General features: G+C 40.4%; 1 protein-coding gene across 4 annotated transcripts in view; it reads right to left on the bottom strand.

The window, feature by feature from the left end:
- The window catches only part of VPS8 (VPS8 subunit of CORVET complex), a 242373-nt gene that overhangs the window by 13812 nt on the left and 202430 nt on the right, over window positions 1-26131 (bottom strand). For 3 of the 4 annotated variants that reach the window (XM_019735832.2, XM_074328952.1, XM_074328954.1), the window contains one exon: window positions 25360-25413. The exons of the other annotated variant lie outside the window; for it this stretch is intronic. In XM_019735832.2, coding sequence (XP_019591391.2) covers window positions 25360-25413 — 54 coding nt within the window. The remainder of the gene's footprint in view (window positions 1-25359; window positions 25414-26131) is intronic. 4 annotated transcript variants of the gene reach the window in all.

Here is a 26131-nt window from a genome sequence, read left to right as displayed (position 1 = left end):
CACGTACACACATATACACACATGCGCACGCACACTCAATTTCAAACATGTGCCTGAAGACAAATCATTTGAGGTAAAACATGAGAGCTATCTGTAGACATGCCTAGGACTTAGCAAATGCTCAGCTGTCTTAAAATCCTTCCTAGAAAAAGTATTTTGTTTTTTTAATTTAGCTTGACACAAAATGCTCTCTCTCTCTCTTTTTCTTTTTTAACTTTAATTTATTTTAAATGTGTTTTTCCAGGACCCCTTAGCTCCAAGTCAAGCAGTTGTTTCAATCTAGTTGTGGAGGGCGCAGCTCACAGTGGCCCATGAGGGGATTGAACAGGCAACTTTGTTGTTAAGAGCACCAAGCTCTAACCAACTGAGCTAACTGGCCGCCCCAAGTTTTTTCTTTTTTTAAAGGAAGCATACAGGACAATAATTAATAAATCACTAAGGTGAGGCTTTCTGTACTGTTTTCCATGGTTCTATGGGCTTGAAAAGTGGGGTGGGTGCGGGTGACGGGAGGGTCAGGGCCCCTGGGAAGGCAGCCTGTCCACAGAAGGCCCGCTGAGCTGGTTTGTGCCCTGCCTATTCAGGCTCCTGTCCAGTCACCTTCCGGCATCATGAGCTGGCATCTAGTTCTGTGGTTCACAAGTATTTCCGGAGCCCCTACTATATCAGGCCTGCGCTACAAACATGAGTGAGTCAAGAGCAGGTTAATGTCTCACAGATTCTGGGATATGAAAACCCCACAAAAAGATTTCACCTTCTTCAGTGTTGATAAGCAAAGCTTGAGAGGTTACTGAGGTTACATATAAAACCATATGTTGCATATTTGCCAGGGCAGGCTTTGTTTGAAACACGCTCTCACGTTATCTACATAAACCATCAAATGCCCCTGAAATCACAACCTTGTGGGGTCCAGGTTGTACTCTTACACATAATGACACATGGCCCCCTCTCCAGAATGCCTTTTCTGAGTGGCCCCGTCCTGTGGGATCGGCGTCTACACGATCTGTGCACAACCGTACGCTGTACTCACTGTCATGTAATGATCTGTTTGACGTCTCCCCCGTTACACTGTGAGCTCCTTGAGTGTCAGAACTGTACCTTATTCATCTTTCTATTCCCAGCACTCCACCTCCAACAAACATTTGCTGAATAGCCCCACATCCTGGTTTATTCTGAACAGTCTATTTTAGGTATCAGAGCAGGCAGCAGCTTGCCCTCCCCGCCCAGTGTGAAATCCCTGGCATTTATCTTCCTATTTTCATGAACTTGGACTCTGTAAAGATTCTTTGTGATTTCTGGCATGTTTGTCCCATATCTCAGTGAAAATATCTATTTTATAATTCACTGTTGGGGGAAGGATCCATTTTAAAATGTCAGAAAACAGGAGTACTAACCCTTTTAAGAAGGTAGGAAATTTTACCCAGAGAGTGGGACTTGTGGTGAAACACTTCCTGCTGTCGTGGCCCCAGTACTCCCTCGTGCAGAGCCGTCCCTCATCCCTCCGTGTGACCGAGGCTGCCAGAGGGGCCCCCAAGTGCGGTGACACTGCCATGCTGGGGGTGAGAGCCTGCCCTCCAGGCTGTGTGCTTAAGCCCAACACTGGAGTCCCCAGTCACCAGCACCACACTCCTAGGTGAGGCACCCCTATTTTCTCTGAGCTAGGCTTGTGTGTGTGTGTGTGTGTGTGTGTGTGTGTGTGTGTGTGTGTGTGTGTAATATGGGGATGACGCTAACAGCCATACCACATGAAGTGGCTGAGGAGATTAAGAAGGGAATGCATGTAGAGCAGGTGGTAAAGCCCAGGAGCGTATGCTATAAGTTCTCATTACGTGTTATTACTGGAGGGTAGTGGAGGGCCTCGCAGGCACTGCCCGCAGAGCCAGTCCACGTGGGGCCCCGGTCATGGGTACCTAGTTCCAATGTGGCTGCCGAAATGGGAAGAAAGGGGACATCAGGGTACCATGCTGACAAAACTGGCCAACCTGCAATGGAGGGATGGCAGATGTTGCAGAAGAGGGAAGGGACAGTACAGGGAAAGAGTCATGGAAACGCGAGCTCCCTGAGGACAGAGCCTTTGGCTCTCTCACTCACGGGCATAGCACTGTGGTTGATGCAGAGCAACTGTGAAATAATGACGGCTGATCACATGGATTAGGGATGGGAAGGGCAAGCAGGCAGATTTCCTACTTCTTACATATTCACTGGGCTGTTCGTAAACCCTCTGTGATGCAGTAAGTACACAGGGCTTGGCTTCTGACAGACTTGGGTTCCATCTGGATTCTGCAACAACTACCTAAGTGGCTCTGGTCATTTAGCTTCTCTGTCTCAGTTTCTTTATCTGTAAACCCTACTTTGCAGAACTGTTGTGAGGATTAGAGATAATGTCTGGGCCTGGCATCTATTTGAGGTTCAATAAATGGCAGCGATTACTGTGACTGTGATATCTGTACACCCAAGAGAAGTGCTAGAAGAAAGAGCAATGGGCTGAGAATCAGGAAACCTAGCTCTAATCCTGTCACAGCTGCTTGTACAACCTGAGCAGTTCACATTGCTCCTCTCAGTCTATGTTCCTACTTATTAAAGGGCAGTGCCACCTCGGGCCACACTCTACCATCTGGGAAGATATGGGCACCACGAGATGATAGGCATTTAGGGAATGAAAATTTCAAGCAAAACGGTACTGTTTACTGAGGCTGATCATGGTTTTTAGTGCATAATCAGAAGCAGACTAGAGCAACCAACTAGAGGTGCTGTCACAAAGACCCATGATCGCCCTGAAGAGAAGTAATATATTCAGTCTAAAATGCCACCCGGAGAAACTGATTTGCCAAATCAGTGTCATGCACAAAAGTGGGAACAACATAATTTGAGCACAATCTCAGTTTGGCAAACCCATAAACATAAAGCACCCTTCCCAGTATTCCCAGGCCATCTAATCCACCAGCATAGAGTTGATTAGGAGTGATTTTCCAACTGGAAGAGAAAGAAAAACACATCTGATACTATCTGCTAGAGCAAATTTACTTCTTGCCGTGTAATGAAGTTCAGTGATGAGAGCTGAAAATTAAACTGTAGCTTGCACATTAGAGGAAGAAACAGTGACAGCCCTGGAAATGACCTTGTAACACTCAGCATTAAAGTAAACCCGGTGGAAAATGAGGTCCTGATAATGTAGTAGAGCCCCAGGGAGACGGATGTTGGGCTAACAGCGCCAGCACATTTCAAAGCTCGGTGACTCACAGACGTGGTGGAAGTGGGAGCTGTAATTACATCCGCTGGAAGGAAGAAAACAAATCAGGGCTTTCAGGACCCACAAGCCTCTTAACCGGCACATCAGGCTTTGAGAGAGGAAAACAACCATGATCCCCTGCCACCCTGAAGGCTGGGTTCCAAGGAAGAGGAATAATAACAGTACTCGGGTCTCTGGGTACGGAATCTCCCAAATCATATACGAAGACAGAGACTGTCCCAGAAGACTGAGTTCTGCTTGTTCATTTCTTATTCTCCACAATAGAATAAGGTCCTGACATCAAAACCCCAACAGTTCCTTTCCTCATCTCTTCCCACATTAGCACATGAGAAGGTCACACCTAGTTGGTGAGAGACATGGGACACTTGACATAATTCCACACGATTATTGGCCTTTTCTGCTTTCTAGGAGCCTCTACTGGCATTGTGGTAAATGTGGTGGTGGGGTGGGGGTAGAGGTGGAGTAATACGAGTGGAATGAGAACCATTTCCCTACTTCTCCCTGCCTGCGGCTGGCCTCACTTTCAAACCTTTCTCTGTATCTGTTATAAGCCTAAATCAGACTTTTGCCACCTTAACCCAAGCTATTTCAAACTAGAGGTCCTTAATATTTAACGCTTTTGCCTAAAATGAAACCTTGGCTTCAGAGATAAGAGTGAAACCAACTTCCTTCCCCCATGCAAACAGAAAACACATTTCCTAAAATTCCCACACACAAAACAGTTTTCTCTCAGAACCTGACCTCTCACACACCCTCATTTCCTAAGGCCTCAAAACTCGCAATAGGCTACAGCTAATAATGAATTAGGTAATGAAATAATAAAATAAGCAAGTACATTGCTAAGATGACTGGAGAGAGAAGGGAAACACCTGGCAGAACATCTCTTGAGAAGATGTCACTTAGAGCAATGATCATTGCTCTAGAATGACCAGCTCTAAGGGAAGAGGGTTGGAGATAGAGATAGTGAATGGCTGACTGGAAAATATCCATAAAAAAAAACCCAAGACCTTGGGGCGGCCGGATGGCTCAGTTGGTTAGAGCGCGAGCTCTGAACAACAGGGTTGCCGGTTCGATTCCCACATGGGCCAGTGAGCTGCCCCTTCCACAACTAGATTGAAGACAATGAGCTGCCCCTGAGCTTCCGGATGGGCGGACAGATGGCTCAGTTGGTTGGCGTGCGAGCTCTCAACAACAAGGTTGTCGGTTCAATTCCCGCAAGGGATGGTGGGCTGTGCCCCCTGCAACTAAGATTGAAAATGGCAACTGGACTTGGAGCTGAGCTGCGCCCTCCACAACTAGACTGAAGGATAATGACTTGGAGCTGATGGGCCCTGGAGAAATACACAGTCCCCCAATATTCCCCAGTAAAACTAAACAAACAAACACACACAAAAACCCAAGACTTTCAGTATCACAATTAAAAAGAAATAACAGTGACTTTTCACAGCAGTAGGAAGAAAATGCTGGTTTAAATCTTCTAAGATGAGAGAAGGAGGAGTAACCACCATCACTACCACAGCTAAGGGTTATTGACAAGTAATTGCAATGTGCCAGCATTGTTCCAAGCACTGCACATGTATTCTCTCATTTAATCATCACAAAAACCCTATGAGGTCAGCACTTCTGTTGTCTTTATTTTACAGTGAAGAAACTAAGGTCCTGGGTTCAGTGACCTTGGGGTCACCCTGGTTGGTGGGGGAGCCCAGATTTGAATTTGGGAAGTCCAGTCCCAGAGGTTTCTTTCACTTGCCATGCTCTTGGTGTCAGTCTGGAAGAAGCCTGACAGTCACTTTCAAGGCACCCGAAAGGTTATGTCAGGAGGAGGCTAGGACTAGCCAGTCTAAGCCATGCTCCGGGAACACTGATGGCCTCTGCCTGCCTTCTGGGGGTCCTCATTCTGCTTTCTCCTTAAAGAAACTCATCCTATCAGGCCTGTGAAGTCCCAACAAAAGGCCCAAGAGAAACAGCAGAAGATGAAAATGAGCCATAGCTATTAGCATCCTGCTTAAAAATGGATTTTAGAAGGCTGGGTGAAGAAGCCCTGCGAAAACCAACGGTGACGAGAACTAAGCCAAGTGGTGCAGTGAGACCTCACACACAATGAGAAGACAGTTTTGTGCACACACTAGGTACTTATGAATGTTTTCTGCCATCACAGAAAAAACATTGAGCTTGGCCCTGATACTGATTAGTGACACTAATTAGTCGTGTTGTGTCAATACCCTTGATGTCAGTTACCTATCTCCTCTATAAGATAGAGAAAAATCTCTGCATAACCTACCTCAGAAGGCTCTGTGAGGGGAAGTGGGGGGCGGGGGGTGTAAAAAAGGAGAGGGAAATGGAGAAAAGACATACTTCCTGTCGTCTATTTAGTCTCTGGCCTTATTCTAGCTACTCTTGTGTTTAACACATACATCAGCCCAGTAAGGCAGGCTTTATTGTCTCCAAATTACATGTGAGAAAACTGAGATTCACACATGTTAAAATACAATTTGTAAGAGACAGTGGGTCCTGATAAGAGGTCCAACTCTAAAGCCCACTCTACCGTGTTTGTGACAAACGAGGTGCTATGAATTTGTGGGCATATGGGCTTCCCATGGATGATCTGAGCTGCCCAGTGTGCTGGGAGGTTGACAGGGCATCCGCCTCAGTGCCCTGCCCAGATCCTTGGTGGGGTTGTCTGTAAGGATAGCGCCACATAACCCTGTGTTATACAAAGGAACATAGTATTTTTTTCTTGTTTGGTTTGTTGACCCATTTTGCTCCCTCACAAAAAGAAATGTTCCCACATTGCTTTAAAGTCTTTGATACCTATACACTCTACCTATCCTGCTTTGAAAGGCAACTACCTGCGGAAATGTGTGGTGGCAAAAACTGATGATCTCATTATGCCTAAAAAATGGATTTTTAAAAACTGATTAGGTAACTGCAGAAGGTACTGTGAACTTTAAATAACTAATGTAGTTCCTTAGTCCAATTCATTAAAACCTGCCTGTTATCTAGACAGGAATTATTACTACAAAGGGTTGGTTATCTTAAACTGTCTCATGGGCAGAGGAAGCACAAACTCCCAAACAGAGTAAAAAATAATTGCTGGACTGTGCCGCCCCCAGTGTAATGGAGGTATTATCTACAGTCAGCATTACCCGGAGCTATAAGGACATAGACCAGGACCATTATAAAAAGTAATGGAAAATGACAGTACTGGGAAATGAGATGGATGACAACTAAGCTGAGACCCCCAACCTCTTTCCTTCCTGAGGGCACTATCCTGGGCAAGCCTGGATTCTTGCTACTGGTATAATGTGGTCACTCCATTCTTGCTTTTCTTTTTGTCAGGAAAGGAAGATCTAAAATAATCCAGAAACATTTATTTTTATGGGAAGTAGAGTCACAAAGAAAGCTTCTTAGTTGGGCGGCATTTTTCTATTGTTAGTCAGAAATCTCCCTTTGTATTATCATTGGCCTTATTTAAATAAAAAATCAAAACAGGGAAAGCACTCATGTCATATACGTAACTAAGGCTTGCCACCCTTTGATTATCTAACTGGCTGCTGCCTACTTAAGAAGGAAGTCAAATAATTATCTTGATGGATGCTGCTGTGGGATAGCTGACAAAGAGCTCCCCTGAGGGCAGGGTCCTTCATGATTTTATCAGAGCCATGACTGCTGAAACATTTTCAGTTCCAGTATTCCTGCTCATCTTAACTAGGTAAAACTAACAATGATTACCTGACAATAAGAGAAACATAGAATCAACTGGAAAAGCAAGTTTAACCCTGAAATAAGCCAAAACCCAATGTAAGTTAACAATGTAGTTACCAACTAAAGGAAAAAGAGTTCTGATACATTGTGGCTGTAATCTAGTTATTTGAGACACCAATTTGCTATCTAAAAGAGAGAAAAGCTTTTGAAACATTTCTCTTTGTAGAACTTGGTTGTTGGGAGGTGGAGGGTAAGAAATGAAGTGAGAAGATGGAAGCTGAGTGAAATTAATATATAAAGCTATTGTTTATTGTACATAAAAACAAACTAGAGACTTCCAAATCTTGCCATTATAAAGTAATGGTATTGGACTAGACTAGCTATCCCATCCTAAGTAAATGTAAATCAGCTAAAATATATACAGCAGTTTTAAAACTTTGGACAAAATATGGGCAGGGTAGGACTGTGGTCCTTGACAGAGGGAAACACACAAAGTGAGTTCCTGAGACTTGTACCTGGAGGCACTTTCTGGACTGTGGCATAGGGAGGGAGAGCCCAAGGACAGCATGGCAAACTTGCTCAGCTGAGGGGTTAGAGACAGGAGTTTGGGGATGGACAGTGGGTAGAATTTGAAGAGGAGAAAGATGAGTTGAAAAGGAGCTCCCAGAATTTCCATAGAGGTCCCCTTCAGTTTTTGCAGGCAAGACTCCAAAGGCCTGGCAGAGAACAGTTGCTGGGAGCTATGGGATACATGGAGATTCTGGAGGTTGCAGAGGGCTGGGAGACATGGGAATACTAACCAGCTAGAGTGAAAAGGCCTTGATAAACACCCTGGGTATCCAATGAGACCACCAAAAAGACATACATTAGGAGCAGGGATACTCTAGACCTGCCCAAACAAAGCTTAAAAATAAGCCTCAAAAATATGTAGCTGATTTAACAGTAATGAAAACTCAAAAGTCTCTGAAGGAAGACAACAAAATCCAGATGCTCAGCAACAAGCAGCCACAATTCCCCGCGTACAATCAGAGGTTTCTAGATACGTGAAGCAGGAAAATGTGACTTATAACCAGGAAAGCAATTGATAGAAACTGATTCATAGATGAGAGAGATACGGGGTGAGCAGGCAAGAAATTTAAAACAGCTATTTTATAAATACGTTTAAGGATTTAAAGGGAAGGATGACCCTAACAATTGAATACATGAGGGAACCTCAGTAAAGAAATGGAAAGTATAAAAGAACTAAATAATGGAAGGTTAGTAAATAAACCTATAGTATCACAAAGTTCCTGTTTTATGTTAAGTAGTAAAATATTAACTTAAATCAGATTGCGATAAGGTAAAGATGTAATCTGTAATTCATAGAGCTACCACTAAAAAAAAAAAGTAGATATATAGCTAAAAGAGCAATAGAAGAATCAAAATAAATATTAAAAAGTATTCAAATAAGCACAAAAAAGGAGCAGAGGAGCAAAACACAGATAAGCAAAAAAAAGGTAAAAGACAAATATAATCGTTATATTAAATTTAAATAGATTAAACTCTTCAGTTGAAAGGCAAACATTGTCAGACTGGATTAAAAGAGCACGACTCAATTATACACTGTTTTCAAGTAATGCACTTTCAATGTAAAGACAAAAACACTGACAGCTAGAGGATATGGAAAAAAGATATATAATGAAAACACTAATCATAAGAAAGCTTGAATGGCTATATGAATAGATAATAGACTTTGATACAGGAGTATTAGTAGAAAATAAGAGGAACATTTCATAATAATAAAAGGAATAATAAACCAGGAATATATAACAATAATAAATGTATATGTGTCTAATAGTAGAGCTTCAAAACACATGAAGGAATGAAAAAGCTAAAAGAAACAAATCAACAATCATTGTGGGACTTTAACACTCTCAGGAGTTAATAAGATATTGAGATAAAAAAGAAATCAGTAAGCATACAAAAGATCTGAATAACATTAACAACTGCCTTCCCTTAAGTATATTTATAGGAAATATACCCAATGGCTTCGAATTACACTTTTTGCAAGTGCACAAATACTGTTCATTTAGATAGACTGAATCCTTATCCATAAAAAAAGCCTCAATATCTTCCCAAAGATCTATATCTTACAGGGTACCGTGTTTCCCCGAAAATAAGACCTAGCCGGACCATCAGCTCTAATGCGTCTTTTGGAGCAAAATTTAATATAAGATCGGGTCTTATTTTACTATAAGAGTGGGTCTTATGTAATTTTTATAATTAATATATAATTTTTGCTCCAAAAGATGCATTAGAGCTGATTGTCCAGCTAGGTCTTATTTTCGGGGAAACACGGTATGCTCTCTGACCACAACAGAATTGAATTACAAATGCATAACAATAAGATCTAGAGAAGGCTTAAATATCTGGAAATTAAAATAATATACTTCCAAATACTCGTAAACAATAAGTGAAAGAACAAGTCACAAGGTATATTAGAAAATATCAAGATGAATGATAATGACAGTGAAACATTATCCAAATGTGTGGGGTGTAGCTAAAGTAGGGCTTAGACAGAAATTTATAGCTTTAAGTTTTTATGTTGGGTAAGAAGAAAGGCTTAACATTAATGATCTAAGTTTCCACCTTAAGAAGCTAGATGTTTCATACCCTCACTTCTTTCTTTAAACCTCCAACATTTCTCACGTCCTCCATATTCTCTATTGAGTCCATCTACTTCTATTTTCTCAGTGAACTAGAAAACATGGTGGAAGAGAACCTCCCAAAGTGCTCACGGCCACACCAATAAGGAGCCCATTGGCCCCTTGTTGTTCCTGGGACGCACCAGGCATTTATTTCCCAGCTTCGTGACCTCTGCATTTGCTGATGCTGCTGCCTAGCATGCTCTTTTCCCTCATGCTCGCATGGACTGCCCTTTGACTTTTTTCAAGTCTGAAACGTTACCTATGAACCTTCCATGACCACTCCTGTAAACCAGCAATCTCCCTTTTTATCTCCCGCATTGTGCTTCTTCTTCATAGCCTTATCAAAATCTGATATAGCATATCTTTGTTTAAAATCTATCCTCTGCCACTGGAATGTGAGCTCTGTGAAGGCGGAGACTTGGTTTTGTTCCCTGCAGGGTCCCTTCACTTAGTCCCGTGCCTGGTATACAGTAGGTGTCCATTACAATATATTTTTTGAATGAATGAAAAAGAATTTGAACTGGAGGCTAAAAACAAGGCATCTGTTATGAGGGGAAGGAAGGATGGACATACCAGATTACGGAAAGGAGGGGAAGAACGAAAATATATGGACACAACAGGATTGGTTATGTTTAGGAAACAGTAAGAAATTTCCTTTGGTTAAAGAAGAAGGAAGAGCAGATGAGGGTGAAATGTGAACTGGTGATGCATCAAAAGCCTAGACAGTCAATCTCAGCCTATTAACTTCGTTAGTGACAGGGAGCACTAGAGGAGGTGGAGGATGGACTGCTGTTCCAGAAGGCGGGGCAGTGGGGTCAGTGAAGAGACTTTTGGAACAAGAGGTACACACTGACTGGGGAATGACGACACTATTGAAGTAAACGGGACATGTAGAGAAGAAGACTGTTGGCATTATTGAAGAAGGCTTCTCAGAGCTAAAAGTGAAATGCAGGGAGAGGTAATTAGAATTAGACAATTTCTTCCTTCCAAAGAAATTCCTGTTTAATTTCATTTTCTCTTATACACTGCTGTGAAGTTACCAGGGACAGACATGAACTGCCCCATTTAGTACCATAAAAAGATAGTCTTAAATGACTTGGTCAATAAATAAAAAGTTAAGAATTTTAGCCACGTGGAATGGAGTCTCTTCTTTAAGGATATGCTGTATCTGGAATAATATCTACCATCAGTAGATATTTCACTACAAACCAGGGAGCTAATGATGACAACAGCACTAATCATCAGAGAAATGCAAATAAAAACCACAATGAGATATCACCTCACCCCAGTCAGAATGGCTATCATCAACAAGACAAATAGTAACAAGTGTTGGAGAGGCTGTGGAGAAAAAGGAACCCTCATACACTGTTGGTGGGAATGCAGACTGGTGCAGCCGCTATGGAAGGCAGTGTGGAGGTTCCTCAAAAAATTAAAAATAGAATTACCATATGACCCAGCAATTCCTCTCCTGGGTATCTACCCAAAAAATCTGAAAACATTTATCCATAAAGATATATGTGCTCCAATGTTCATTGTAGTTTTATTTACAGTGGCCAAGACATGGAAACAACCAATGTCCTTCGACAGATGATTGGATAAAGAAGATGTCGTATATATACATAATGGAATACTATTCTGCCATAAGAAAAGATGAAATATTGCCATTTGTGACAACATGGATGGATCTTTAGATTATAATCCTAAGTGAAATAAGTCAGACAGAAAAAGTCTGATTTCACTGATATACGGTATATAAAACTGAAAGCAACAAAGGAACAAGACAAATGAAGAAACAAAAACTCAGACACAGACAATAGTTTAGTGGTTACCAGAGGGTAAGGGAGGAGGGAGGTGGTAGATGAGGGTAAAAGGGGTCAAATACATGGTGATGGAAGGAGCATTGACTCTGACAATGTGATATATAGATGATGTATTACAGAATTGTACAACTGAAACCTATGTCACCCCAATAAACTTTAATTAAAACAAAAAAACAGGGAGCTAAAACGTATGCCATAACAGAACCACCAATGTCGATCACAAATAGAATGCCCCTAGGACATGTGTAGAAAACAACAAAACACAAAAGTCCCATAGCAGTGACTTTTGTCAGACAGAACAGACTTCACTAACTAAACACCAGCCCATATTTCATTTTCTCTTCTGCTTTAACCAAAGAGGATTTCTCACTGTTTCTTGAACATACTCAATCCCATGTTCTGATACTGTATGAAAGGAGGGCGAGTTCTCAGGGATGGCACATTAGTTGATTTGGGACTGTGATCCAGACAGAAGCCTACATTTTGCAGTAATGGTATCGGCCACCCAAGAACACCACATATATTACTCTGCAAAGCTTTGCTGTTTGGATTCTGTGACCTTTACAAATAGGCAATAATTCAGCACAGTGCAATTAAGAATGGCCTACTGAGTTGTTAGCTAATCTATAACTAATAGGCTGTTAGTTAATCCATCACACACACTGAAGAGAAAAGATCTCTGCCCATGTATTGTAGGAAGTGCCTAAAAGCTTCATCAGGAAACACTGCTGGAGGGGAAAAGTCTGTTTGTAACGTAATGAATACCCCAAACTGCAGTAGGGTCCAACATTCCAAAGGGATGGTAGACATGATGGCCTTCATTGTTTGATAAGGGAGTTCACTTTCATATATTGAGAGGGCAAAGATGGAATAAAGAACTGCCACTGGCTCTGATACGGTCTTACATATAGCCCCATACGACATGATTCTACTTAGGGGAAACAATTTTGTCAACTGTTCATGAAGAGGTGTCATATTAAGCAGAAAAATCACATCCATTATGGTGACTAATAAATAATGCCATCTACGTCTCTGGTGACGAGCTGCAGGGCTCTATCCTTGGCTTTGTTTTATACAAATATTTTATCAATGACTTAAGATAAAAGAAGCTAATGGATGGGATGAAAGAAACCTGATTCCTAAAGGTTATAAATGGAAACAATGTAAGAAAAACCCTGTACTTGGCTCTACAAACCAATAGTATTTATAGAGGATGGGATCAGTAGCATGTGTGAAGAGAGTCACGAGTTTGCTATCAACATGTTCATTGACTCAACCATGCAAAATGGCTGCTAAATAAGTTACTGTGCTTTTGGTTCCATTTACAGAAACAGAATCTAGAATAAGGAAAGTGATGATTGCATTGTGCTCTAAATTGACGTCCCCTGTAGTGCAATGGTGGTAGCTGAAGAGATGCGGTATGATAGGGCAGAGGCAAACGTGGAAAGGAACTGTGGATGTTCTGTCTGGACAAGAGAAGACCAGGGGCTGCGGATTCATGCCTTCAACTACATGAAGGACAGGAATGGCTGCTGTAAGAAAGAGGGATTAGACATATTTTTGATGGTTTCCAAAGGACCAGGATCAATGAATGGGTAGAGAGGTGTCACCAGAACATGGATAAATTATCTTAGAGCTGTGGAAGATGGAACAGCTTGCCTCAGGAGGTGATTTTCAAGCAGAGGCAGAACAATGCTTGTTAGAAATGGATGAGGAGAGACAGCAACTTCCAGCATGACAGCATGAAATGCTCTGCTGACCCATTTCCCAGTGAAACTAAAACAATTCAAATGAAGAAATAGGTATTCAAAAAAAAAATCTGTGCAAGTAATAAAGTGAGTCTTTGGTATCTGAACCAAGACTGCTCCCTTCCCCACCCTCCCAGCTTAGCTGGGTAAAGACTCCACTCCACACTGCTGCAGCCAAGCACCCGGCTCCTTCCTCTCCAGAGCTCCTAGTGGGAGGGCTTTCTTCTCAGTAAGAGTGGGACTCTAGCATTTCTCATCCTGCTTTCCGTCAAATGTGGCAGAAGCGAAGTCCTAGGCTCCCTTCTTCCACGCGTGGAATGGAGGCTATACCTTGGGTGCTGTGCACTGAAAATAGTGGGTCCCTGATCACCCTTTCCCCAGCTTGTGAAGCGGTAGTTCCACAGCAGGAAAGGCAAGCCATGACAACTTCAGGTTGCTCCCCCTTCCAACAAGCATTGAAGTCTTAGAGTGGGGCCATCATTTAGAGAGAAGGTTGCCACAGTCCCTACCTCCAGCAAGAGCCCTGATTCAGAGATTATTCCTTGCAGGGAGAAGCAGGCAGTAAAACAGATCCTAATCTCTTCCCAAAGGACTGATTTCATTTGCAACTAAATATGAAGGAGATCAAACCTAAGTGCATTCTTAAGAACAATGAAAGGCAATTGTGGGGTGATTCATGGATTTAATGTAGAGACAATCTAGACTACAGGCCAGCTACTTTACAGAAGAGAACTGAGGAAAATAATAGTTGGGAGGAGCCCTGGTGAGGAGATCAAAACAAATTTGAAAAACAGACCTCAGAAACTGTTCCTTCACAGGAGCCACAATTTCACTGGATTGGTTTGTAGAGCCAGTTTATGCCCCAGTGCATTGTTGGAAACAACAGAGCAAACAGCAGGAGTTTAAAAGCTGGGTGTGGTCATAGAAAAAGAGAAAGGGAGCCCCACCATTACCGCTGCCATCCCAGGGTGAATATGGGCATATCCAAGGCTGCACCTTGTAAGGAGCAATCTCAGAAGCTTACCACTATGGGGGGCAAACAGACTTCACTAGAATAATCCAGTCAGTCACTAAAAAGAATTAAAAACAAAAACAGTTTTTGATGATGGCAGCCTGGAGGAGAGTGGAGCAAATAACAATAACTTTAGGAGTGAAGGAATCAATCAATGCACACAGTTGCTACAATATATTACCTAAAATGTCCATTTTCTAACCAAAAATTACAAGGCATACAAAGAAATAAGAAGTATGATCATATACTGGGGGGAAAAAAAGCAGGCAACACAAACTGCTTATGAGAGATGTCAGATTTAACAGGAAAACACTTCAAAATAGCCATTATAAATTTATTTTCAGAACTAAAGGAAAGCATGATTTAAAAAGTAAAGGAAGGTATGATGGCAAGTTGCATCAAATAGATACTATCAATAGAGAGAAGTAAATTATAAAAAAGGATCAAATGGATAGTCTAATGAAATGAAAAGTATAACTGAAATTTAAAAATTACTAAAAAGGCTCAACAGTAGATTTGAGCTGGCAGAAGAAAGACTAAATGAGCTTGAAGATAAGTCAATATAGAATATGCAAGTTGAAGAACAGGGAGATAAAGGAATGAGGAAAAATGAACAGAGTCTTAGAGAAATGCAGGACACCATCAGTACAACAAATAATATATAAGGGGAGTAACTAAAAGAGAGGACAGAGAGAAGGGAGAAGAAAAAATATTGGAAGAAATTATGGCTGAAAGGTCCCAAATTTATTTTAAAATAATAAGCTACACATCCAGAAAGCTCAACAAACTCCAAGCAAGTACAAAGAAATCCACAAACACATCATAGTAAAAATGCTCAGTTCAAAGACAAGGAGAAAATCTGGAAAGCAGTAAGAGAAAAATGACTAGTCACTTACCAGGGAAGCCCAATAAGATTAACTGACTTCTCAGCAGAAACAACAAGAGGCCAGAAGGCAGTGAGATAACATATTCAAAGTATCCCAAGGGGAAAAAAAAACTGTCAGCCCACAATCCTATATCCATCAAAGACACTTTTCAAAAATGAAGATGAAATAAAAGACTTTCTCAAATAAACAAAAACTAAGAGAAGTAGTTGCTAGCAGACCCATGTTACCAGACTACTAAGGGAAGTTCTCAGTCATTGTTCACAGAGTCACTAATGGTTGACAAGTGATTGTAGGAGCTAATTCAGATCCACATGAAAAAAATAAAGAACTGGTAAAGGTAATTACATAATTATAACATATAATATAAATGATATATTTTCTCCCTTTTCCGTGATTTTAAAAGGCAATTGTATTATATATATATATGTATATGTATATATATACATATATATGTATGTATATGTATGTGAGTGTATATATGTATATGTATGTGTGTGTGTGTGTATGTATGTATATATATATATATATATATATATATAAAATGTTGGCCTATAACAAAAAGAAATGTAATATAGGTATAATATATTAGGCGGGTGGGAGCAAAGATTTATTGGGCTAAGGAAATGGCTACAGATGGTAAAGTAATAATTATAACAATATATTGTTGGATTTGAAACATTAATAGTTGTATTATGTATAAAACCAAAATAGAGGAAAAAGGCAAAGAGTTATATAAGAATAATATTTTTATATATAACTGGAATTAAGGTAGTCTAAATCAAAAGTTGAATCAGAAAAGTAAGATGCATTTGGTAAACCCTAGTGAACCACTAAAAAATCTCTCAAAAAACATTTAAAGAGCTCACCAAAGAAGACATTTAGATGGCAAATAGGCACATGAACAAACTCAACATCATGCCATTATGGAAATGCAAAGTAAAACAAGACACTACTACACAACTACGAGAATGGCTTAAATCCGAAACACAGACAACACCAACTTTTGACAAGGATGTATTAGAACAAGAACTCTCCTTCACTGCTGGTGGGAATACGATACTATAGCCACTTTGGAAGACAGTTTGACAGTTTCTTAGAAAACTAAACATATTCTTACCATACCATCCAGCAATTGTGCTCCTTGGAATTTACCCCAATGGGTTAAAAACTTAGATCCACTCAAAAACCTGCACACAAATGTTCATAGCAGCTCTACTGACAATTGCTAAAACTTGGAAGAACCAAGATGTCCTTTAGGAGGTGAATGGATAAAGTGATACATCCAGACAATGGAACATTATTCAACACTAAAACAAACAAAAAAACAGATCTATGAAGCCACAGAAGACATGGAGGAACCATAAGTAGATTACTAGGCAGTGAGAAAAGCCAATCTGAAAGGGCTATATCCTGTGCAACTGAAGGACATTCTGGAGAAGGTGAAACTAAGGAGACAGTAAAAAAATCAGCAGTTGCCAGGATTTGGGGGGAGGGAGAAAAGGATGAATAGGTGGTGCAGGGGGGTTTGGGGAGCAGGGAAACTATTCTATAACATATGACACTGTAAATGCTGGATACATTTCATTATATATTTGTCAGAACCTACAGAATGTACAACACAAAGAGTGAACTTTAATGTAAACTGTGGACTTTAGTTAATAGTAATGTACCAACGTTAACCCATCAATTGTAATAAATGTACCACAGCAATGCAAGACAGTAATAATAGCGGAAACTTGGAGGAGGGAAATATGAGAACGCTGTACTGTCTGTTCAATTTTTCTGTCAACCTAAAATTGCTCTAAAAAATAAAGTATTAATTCAAAATAAATCATTAAATCAAAATGCTACCTCAGAAAATATTCACTTTATGTAAAAAAAATTGGTGAGGAATAGATTTGTACCCTGGGTAAGAACTCTGAGATTCTTTGCAATCCTCAGCTCATCTCAGTTTTCCGGCCAGAAGATACGCATAATTACCAGCGAGAAGAGGGAGAGTACCACAAATGTCCTACCACTGTCCCTCTTAGTAACTAACTGTTTCCAGCTGACATTCTTGCCCTCTGCCTGAGGACCAATAAGCAGGTTTCAGAAAAGCCCAGATCAAGGACTTCAGGTCACAATCATGGAGAGGAATAAGGAAAGAACATGGCAGCAGCAGTCATACTCATGAGCATGTTAAACTTCCCCTGCGCCCTGAGCTCCTGAAAAACCACTCCAGTTAAGGAAATCCCGCCCCCACCCTGTTCTGGGAAACAGCTTGATGCAGAGAATCACCCCTCCCCATAAGACAAAGATAAAATTCACATCACCATGTCTGCCTATGACAAAGAATTCCCATTCAGTGCTTCATAGAAGATTAGCTAAACTATTTGGCTTCACTGATTGGAACAAAATGCTTGTTAAGTGATGAACAAACTTCAGTTAAGCTTCTTTCCTTTCCTTAAGACTGTGACCCACCCTCAGACTGAGCCAGCATACAACACCCCCTTAGGATCGGCTGACCACAAGGAAAGATATTTCGTGATCAACTGTCCAATTCTACCACCTGCTCCCCCCACATCAGGTTCTTTCCAGCCTTGTTTACCTGGCCCTATAAAAGAAATTTCCTTTCTGCCTGATCTCTGACACCCTTGCAGATCTTATGGTCAGAGCATTCTCTTACTATTGCAATAAGCCCCCTCACTTTATTGCAATAATTCTTTTGAATAAGGTCTCCTCATCTAAGTCCACATTTGTTATTCTCTGATAGAGAACATAATCTGTTAGTTCAGGCTGGATGTTAGGGTCTGACTAAAATCATTCAGCATATCAATGAACATGTCACGAGTTTAATACAACTGCAGTCTCAAAAAATCTTAATACTCCAAGAGATCTACAAATTAACTACCCCAACTTCTCGGCCATGGCAGGAAAACTGCCACAGCTCTGAGGGACAGACATCCTGCCAGCGATCAAACACCTCTGGTAATAGGTAATGCACTCTCACTCCGGATAACTTGTCCCACTGTTAGAAATGTCTCATACCAAGCCGACATCTCCATCTGTTAATACATAGCGGCTACCCACAAGTACCACTTAATTCTGTCCTCTACAGAGAATGCCTACGCTTCCTTCCAAATCGGTGGACTGCCCTCCAGATATCTGAAGGCAACTGCACCCCCGCTTCTGCACATCAGCATAAAAAGGCTCCTGGCCTGCAGAGATCTTCCACCCTGCCTATGCAAAAACAAAGACCAAAGCATATCCTCTGTTTCTTTCTTTCTTTTTTTTTTTTTGATCCATAGAGGCATGGAAGTCACAATTGGATATGTCCTACGAAGACAAATACTCTAAGGAAACAAGCAGCATCCATCTATCCATCAGGGGCTATCACTTACTTGTATCTTTGCAGGAGAGTTAAGGGTGAGACATAAAAAGGTAAATTAATTTTTATTTAAGCCACTGTCGGATGATAGCTAGAAAATGCCACATCTATCTCAGTGCTTTTTCCTTTTCATGTTTCCCTTGACTTTTGTAAAACTATCAACCACATTCTTGGGGCCAGTTGGCTGAGACTCGGCAGCCAGCTTTTCCTGTTGTTATGGAAACAGCAGCTCTGTGAGGCTTTTCCTCTTAAAAATAAAAACACCCTCAAAACCCCGCTGTGAGTCAATAAAAATCATGAGCAAGTATAGTCGTCCACATTCTTGACCTGAGTGGCAAGACTGGGAACTGACTATAAAAATTTCACATCACCAGAACACCCGGACAAAAAAAAAAAAAAAATCAGCTCCAAATTCTTATAATATACTTGAAACTCAATAAGCCGATAACCAATTTCTGGGAGCGCTAGCTTTTATTAATAAGTTCACCAGTTTAGTCACCATTAACTTGTAAATATGTTGAGAGCAAGAACTATATTTCACTGACCTTTGTCCTTCTAAGACCTGGCACCTTCAAGTCTTGTTGAATATTACTGAATTTACCCATAACTATTAGAAGGCTTTCCACTCTGCCATGCCCAGTAGCTTGTCCCTAACTGGAAGAAGTTATTCTGAAGAGAACATCAGGAGACTCTTCCAGTGGGTTCCACAAGCCTGGGGATACTCTTCAGCCACATCCTCTGGCCCCTCAGGCTTCTAACAAACACACCAGGAAAGTTCATCTAAAACAGGGGATGGCTCAGAGAGTATAACCGTGCTTTTGTGTTCAAGATGTAACACAAAACTACTTTCCCTGCTTATTACGCATGTAACAATCCCAACTTTGCTACACAAATTCCTGGTTGGTGTTCTTTAGTAGATGCATCATAACTCATGGTTTCTGATGCTGCCTTCAACTAAGTCTCCAAATTCCTTTAATCCACCTCAACACTGTCAACACCTCCAGTTTCAATCTATTTTAGGGAGTTTATTGCAACGGACTTTTATGGCAATTTTTATCTCAGGGAAATGCTTCCTGAGTTTTAAACTTCTGGCCATCCATGATCAAACACTGGAAAAGTCTTAGGCAAGCATGTGTATCTTCCACCTTTACTGAAGCTACCAGTTAGAGCACATTAAGAAGAAATTTTATATACGTAAGATAAATATTATACACAAATTTTATGTGGTTATATATGATATTTATAATCCAGAGCTTTCTAAAAGAATATCCAAAATGCAAAATGCTGGTGTTGCAAAAAGATGTTATGTGTACACGCTCACAGAATCTGCCAGATTCTGACACGTGGCAGCAGAGCAGAAGAGTGACTCCTACACGAGACACCTATCCCGAGAAGTTAAGCAGAGCCCGACGGAACATGGCTTCTGTTTCCTCAGCACTTGAATCCAGCTCCTGGCTGGGCCAATAGTGATAGCAGAGTCCCCAAACATTTTTTTCAGTTAATGGTCAACAAAGAATTGTTGGCTCAAATGAAGAACACTACTGCTCCTTTGTGTTTCTTACACATGTCATGTTGGCAGTCACACTGCTCAGCAGACACTGCTGGTGCTTCCATCTGTCAGTACCGCTTTGGGGAGAGAGACTGCAGCTCTAGGGTGGTCACCAGAATGTAGACGTAGATGTACATGTATAGATAAATATGCACACCCAAACTCACACGCACACCAATACACACCCAGCGGGGGAAGTAACAGTGAGGTGACGAGTTTCACGTTGATCTCACTCAGACTATTGCTGATAGAGCTCGAACAGTAAGAGCCGACCATGCTGGGATACAGGCCTGGGACAGCAATGCTGCGTCATTTGTTCATTCTCTACCCAGGCCCGAAACTTCCTCTTCCCCTCACTTCCCATGAACAACATGAGGTCCTATGGACTCTCTTGCGTCTCCCTCTCATTCACTCAACAACTACTGAGTGACTGCTCTGTTGTACAAGTGAACAAGCAAGCAAGACTCATGTGGCTCCTGCCCTCACGAGGTACACAGTCTAATGGGGGACACACATAAGTAAAGAGGCAGGTAAGTATGTTGGGAGGGACTAGTTCAGGACTTGAAAAAGATACTCAGACTTAGGGTGTCAGAAAGGGTTTTGAGGAAAAAAAGTAACTGAGATGAATTTATTACCTCATCTCTTCATTCCATTAACACAACATAGGTTTGGGATATTTTTTCTTGCCTGGATAACTGTTCTGTTCTTCTACTTGGTCTTTTTACCTCTACTGTCACCTTTGACAGAAACCCTTATCCTCAAGATAAAAAGCCAGCGTCACAGACTGGGGTTCTTTGTGATCTGGACTCCCATTTATTTCCCCAGGCCTTTGCATGCTCTATATTTAAGCCATACAGAACCGCCGCCATTTCCTGAAAGGGGCTGACTCACCCGTGTCTGCCTGAGTACCTTTTCCCTTGTATTTCAAGGCTAGATCAAGCTTTACCTCCCTTGGCAAGCTTTCCCTGACTTTTTAGTCTGGGAGAATCACCTGTTATGATATATATTTTAAAGTTATTCTAGACACTATAAACATATGGTATTAAGTATGTGCTATATAGTTTAGGCTCCTACTCACGGATGGTCAGTGACCTTAACCAAGAATCCATAGTTTAGAGATTGCCAGCTATCGTGAACTCGCAAATGCAGCTATTGAAAGCCCTTTAGCTGTTCATATACTGACCAACACTTTGCTTATTAGCTCAAAAAAATAGCAGACATTTTTCTATTGGTGAAATTAATGGCTTGTTAATCAGAATGGTAAATATTAGGAATTGACCTCACTGCCAAAATAAAAGGTCTCCAGATACAGAGACTGGATAAAATAATTTAGAGACAGTCCCAACTCTTGCATGGAGAGGGAGTAAGTCTCCACCTGATTACTTAGGAATACTACCTGGGTCTACCTGTGTCCAGTCATTAGCTTAGGAAGTTTCTCTGTGTCTGATGCTGATTACAAGAACAACAGAATCCTGTTTCTGGAACATTGCCACATCTCTGCTAGTGGTCAGACACCTAAAATGACAGACAGCTGGGACATTACGAAGTTTCAAAACAGGTTGCACGAACCTATTTCAAACGAATATGTATTCAGTAAATGCCTATAAGTACGGTAGGATTTGCTATCATTACAATGTGGTTACAAGGTTGTGAGGGAGCAGATTAATTCATTGGGCTCTTCACCAGAAAGCACATCAGCACAGCACTAACTTAGCTTAGTCATTTCAAAGCAGGGCCTCTTCTCCACACTCTCGCACCTGTGTACCTTCCAAGTGGTATGGTCACTGCCAGTTTACCTGTCCCACTCAATACAGAGGTCCTCGAGAACAAAGATTGTGTTTCCCATCTCTGTAGTCTGTTTCTGAGCTCAGTGTCTAGTATAAAGAAATACTTGCTGAATGGACAATAATATATAAGTAGCATAATACAGTGAAAGGACATCGCATTAGGAGCTTGCAGACGTGTTTTAATACTAGTTTCAACAACAGCTGATTACTTACGGATTATATGTCAATAATTGATAGCATGTGTCAAACACAATGTTGGGCACTCAAATTGTATCTCACTTAATCTCCAGGACAGTTCTGAGGTAGCACCATCATTTTACAGAGGAGGAAGCAAGGAGGCTGACTTATTCAAGGTCATTCAGATAAATAAGTGGAAGAGTCAGTTTTTGAACTGAAGTCTGGTTGAGTCCAAAGCACGTGTTTTTAACCTGTACTTTAGAAGTGTGTCTCATTGGGGAGCTTGTGGGGGTAAAATGTCCTTCTGGATTCCAATTTCCTCTTTTGTTTACTGAGTGAGACTAAATTACTTAAGCCCTTTCCAGCTCTTCATGCTACCATGACAGTTCTGAGCAGCAACAGCCATCACCTCAGCCCTGCCTGCCCCGGCTGTCTGGACAAAAGTGAAAAAGATTTTCATGTGCAGCTTGTTATAGGGCTTTTCAGACATCGTATTCTGGTTTTGCTTTTTTTTTCTTTCTTTTGAAAACGTCTCAGGGGATTCTGAAGGCAGAGAAAGGGAACCCATTTTTGGCACACAGTTTTGAAGGTAAAACCTGCTGTTAGTCAACAGAGCCAGCAAGTTGTTATTTTTGTCCTACAATCCTTTGGTGACATGAATGCTCACTGAAGTTGTAAAAAAGGACAAGGAAAGAAAACCTACATCCAGGGACACGTCAACTATCAGAGAAATAGAAATGGTAAAAGAAAACAACAAAAATGTCAATCTGTTTAGCACGTTCCAACTGTGCTGCTGCAGCTGAATAAAGAAAAGGATTTCAGTGGTTCTGGAGACATCATCTGAGGATTGCTTAGTGGAGAGACTCACACCCTATCTGTGCCACACAGTTTACACTCAGGGACTGAAGGTCTATCCCACAAATACTCACTGAGAACTTTGTGTGGTATGTGCTGAAATGTTAGTATCTCAGGCCAGTTTTCTTTAGGTACAGCTATCTGTATAGCTCCTCCTTAGAGTACATTTCCTCAGCAACCACTGACTGATACCAGGATGCATACCTGGTACAGAGAATGGGAATTCCAGAACAATAATAAGTCTCTGCTTGCCGGGAGACCGATGCTAGGCCCAAACCCTCACTTAGCTTCTCTGGAAGAGACAAGGAGTCCTGTTGATACCTCATTAGGCCAACCAATCAGAAACAATCTTTGACGGCATTAAGATGATTAAAAATCACTGTTATTTTATACTTAGGAATAAATTTAACCAAAGAAGTAAAAGATCTGTACTCAGAAAATTATAAGACACTGAAGAGAGAAATTCAAGATACAAATAGATGGAAACACATACCATGCTCATGGATAGGAAGAATTAATATCGTTAAAATGTCCATACTGCCTAAGGCAATATACAGATTCAACGCAATTCCTGTCAAACTACCAAGGATATTTTTCACAGAAATAGAACATATCTTAAAATTTGTATGGAACCATAAATGACCGCAGATAGCCTTGGCAATCTTGAGAAATAAGAACAAACTGGGAGGTATCATGATACCTGACATCAAATTATACTACAAGGGTACAGTAATCAAAACAGCATGGTACTGGCATAAAAACAGACACATAGATCAATGGAACAGAATACAAAGCCCAAAAATAAATCCATGCTTATATGGTCATTTAATCTATGACAATGGAAGCAAGAATTTAGAGTGGGGTAAAGACAGTCTATCCAATAAATGGTGCTGGGAAACCTGGACAGACACATGCAAAAAAATGAAGCTGGACCACGTCCTTACACCATATACAAGAATGAATTCAAAATGGATTAAAGACTTAAATGTAAGATCTGAAACCATAAAACTCCTAGAAGAAAACATAGGAAGAAACTTTACAGACATTACCTGGAGTAACATTTTTACTGATATATCCTCTCAGGCAAGGGAAGTAAGAGAAAAAATAAACATGTGGGATTACATCAAACTAAAAAGTTTTTTCACAGCAATGAAACCATCAATAAAACAAAAAGGGATCCTACTAAATGGGAGATATATCTGATAAGGGGTTAATATCCAAACTTTATAAAAAACTCACTCAACTCCAAAAAAACAAACAACCCAATTAAAAAATGGGCAGAGGAAAATGAAGAGACATTTTTCTAAAGAGGACATACAGATGACAAACAGACATATGAAAAAATGCTCAACCTCACTAACCATCAGAGAAATGCAAATAAAAACCACAATGAGATACCACCTCACCCCAGTCAAAATGGCTATCATCAATAAATCAACAAACAACAAGTGCTGGCAAGGATGTGGAGAAAAGGGAACCCTTGTGCACTGTTGGTGGGATTGCAGATTGGTGCAGCCACTATGGAAAACAGTATGGAGGTATCTCAAAAAACTAAAAATGGAACTACCTTATGACCCAGCAATTCCACTCCTAGGTATCTATCCAGAGAAATCCAAAACTCTAATTTGAAAAAATTTATGCACCCCTATGTTTATTGCAGCACTATACACAATAGCCAAGACATGGAAACAACCGAAATGTTCATTGGTAGACGACTGGATTAAGAAACTGTGGTACATTTATACAATGGAGTATTATGCAGTCTAAAAGAAGAATGAAATCTTACCATTTGCAACAATATGGATGAACCTAGAGAACATTATGCTAAGTGAAATAAGTCAGACAGAGAAAGACAAATACCATTGATCTCACTTATATATGGAATTTAAAGAAAATAATAAATGAATAAACTAATTAGAAACAGTCTCAGAGACATAGAGGAAAAACTGAGGGTTGCTAGATGGGAGGGGGGTGGGGATAAGGAGGAAAGTGAGGGGGTTAGAAAGCACAATCGGTAACCACAAGATTGTCATGAGGATATGAACGTCAATTTGGGGAATGTAATCAATAATGTTGTAAAGATTTTGTAGGGTATCTGATGGACACGTGTCTCATTAGGGAGACCCATCAGGGATGATGTAGATGCCTGATCACTGCACTGTACACCTGGAGCTGAAGCTGAACAATAATGAATGCCAACTATAATTTTATATATATATATATATATATATATATATATATATATATATATATATATATATATATCTACAAGAAGCGGACTACAGCATTAGGAATAGAGACAGTGGAAATATAATGGCTGTATGTGATGTCAGAGGGGTAGTAGATGGGGGGAGGGGAATTATCTGTGTGAGGGATATAAATGATAAATGTCTATTACATTGTTTTGTACACCTGAAACTAATTTTTTTTAAAAATCACTGTTATTTTAGGAAAATTGTTAAACAGAGGAGAATAAACACACAGAAGGAGGAAGTTGTTTTTTGTCTTCAAAACTCACTTTCTTAACAGCAGGATCTCCTTTGGATGAATGACAGGCTGGGGACATTTTTACCTGCGAAAAAAGGCAAACATTTTAATATCCTCTTATAGTCTAGTTTTATTTGGCCAACACTCAAAAAAATAAGTCAACTCGAGTCAGTATAACTGAAATAAAACAGATATTTTCAGAGGAATAATTAATAGATTTGCTGTTAAGTCCCTTTGAAATTTTTCTGGAGATCAAAAAGTCAGTAGTCAGCCAAGCTAAAAATATGATTAGGATAAGAAAAGTAGAACAGATGGTCTAAGTTGGTTTTAACCAAATGGTGAGGAAACAAATAGATACACATTTTTGTTGACAATGTTAATCAACTGACACAACTGTCAATGCAATTGTCAAAATTTCTTGCAAAGTCCAAATCCAAGTATGCTTTGTGATGTAATATCCCTTTTAAGCAAAACAAAAGTTTGATAATAATAGTGAAGGATTTAGATAAAGTATCAGCCAAACCATAATAAAAGGATGTTTAGCCCAAGGAAGAGAAGACTGATGGTGCAGGAAGATCTTCAAATATTTGAAGAGTTGAAAGAGATTGTCACATTAGATAAATGAGTGAACTCCAATCACATGCTGCCTGTACAAAACATACTTTAAAGGCACAAATACTTTAAAAGCAAAAAGACTGGAAAGATATGCCATCACAGCACTAGATTTTAGAGCAAAGATTATTACCAGGGAGAAAGAAGATCATTTCACAATCATAAAGGAGTCAGTTCATCGGGAGGATGTA

Source organism: Rhinolophus sinicus, linkage group LG01 (assembly GCF_036562045.2).
Source record: "Rhinolophus sinicus isolate RSC01 linkage group LG01, ASM3656204v1, whole genome shotgun sequence".
NCBI classification, from domain to species: domain Eukaryota; kingdom Metazoa; phylum Chordata; class Mammalia; order Chiroptera; family Rhinolophidae; genus Rhinolophus; species Rhinolophus sinicus.
This window is presented reverse-complemented; position numbering and strand designations above follow the sequence as displayed.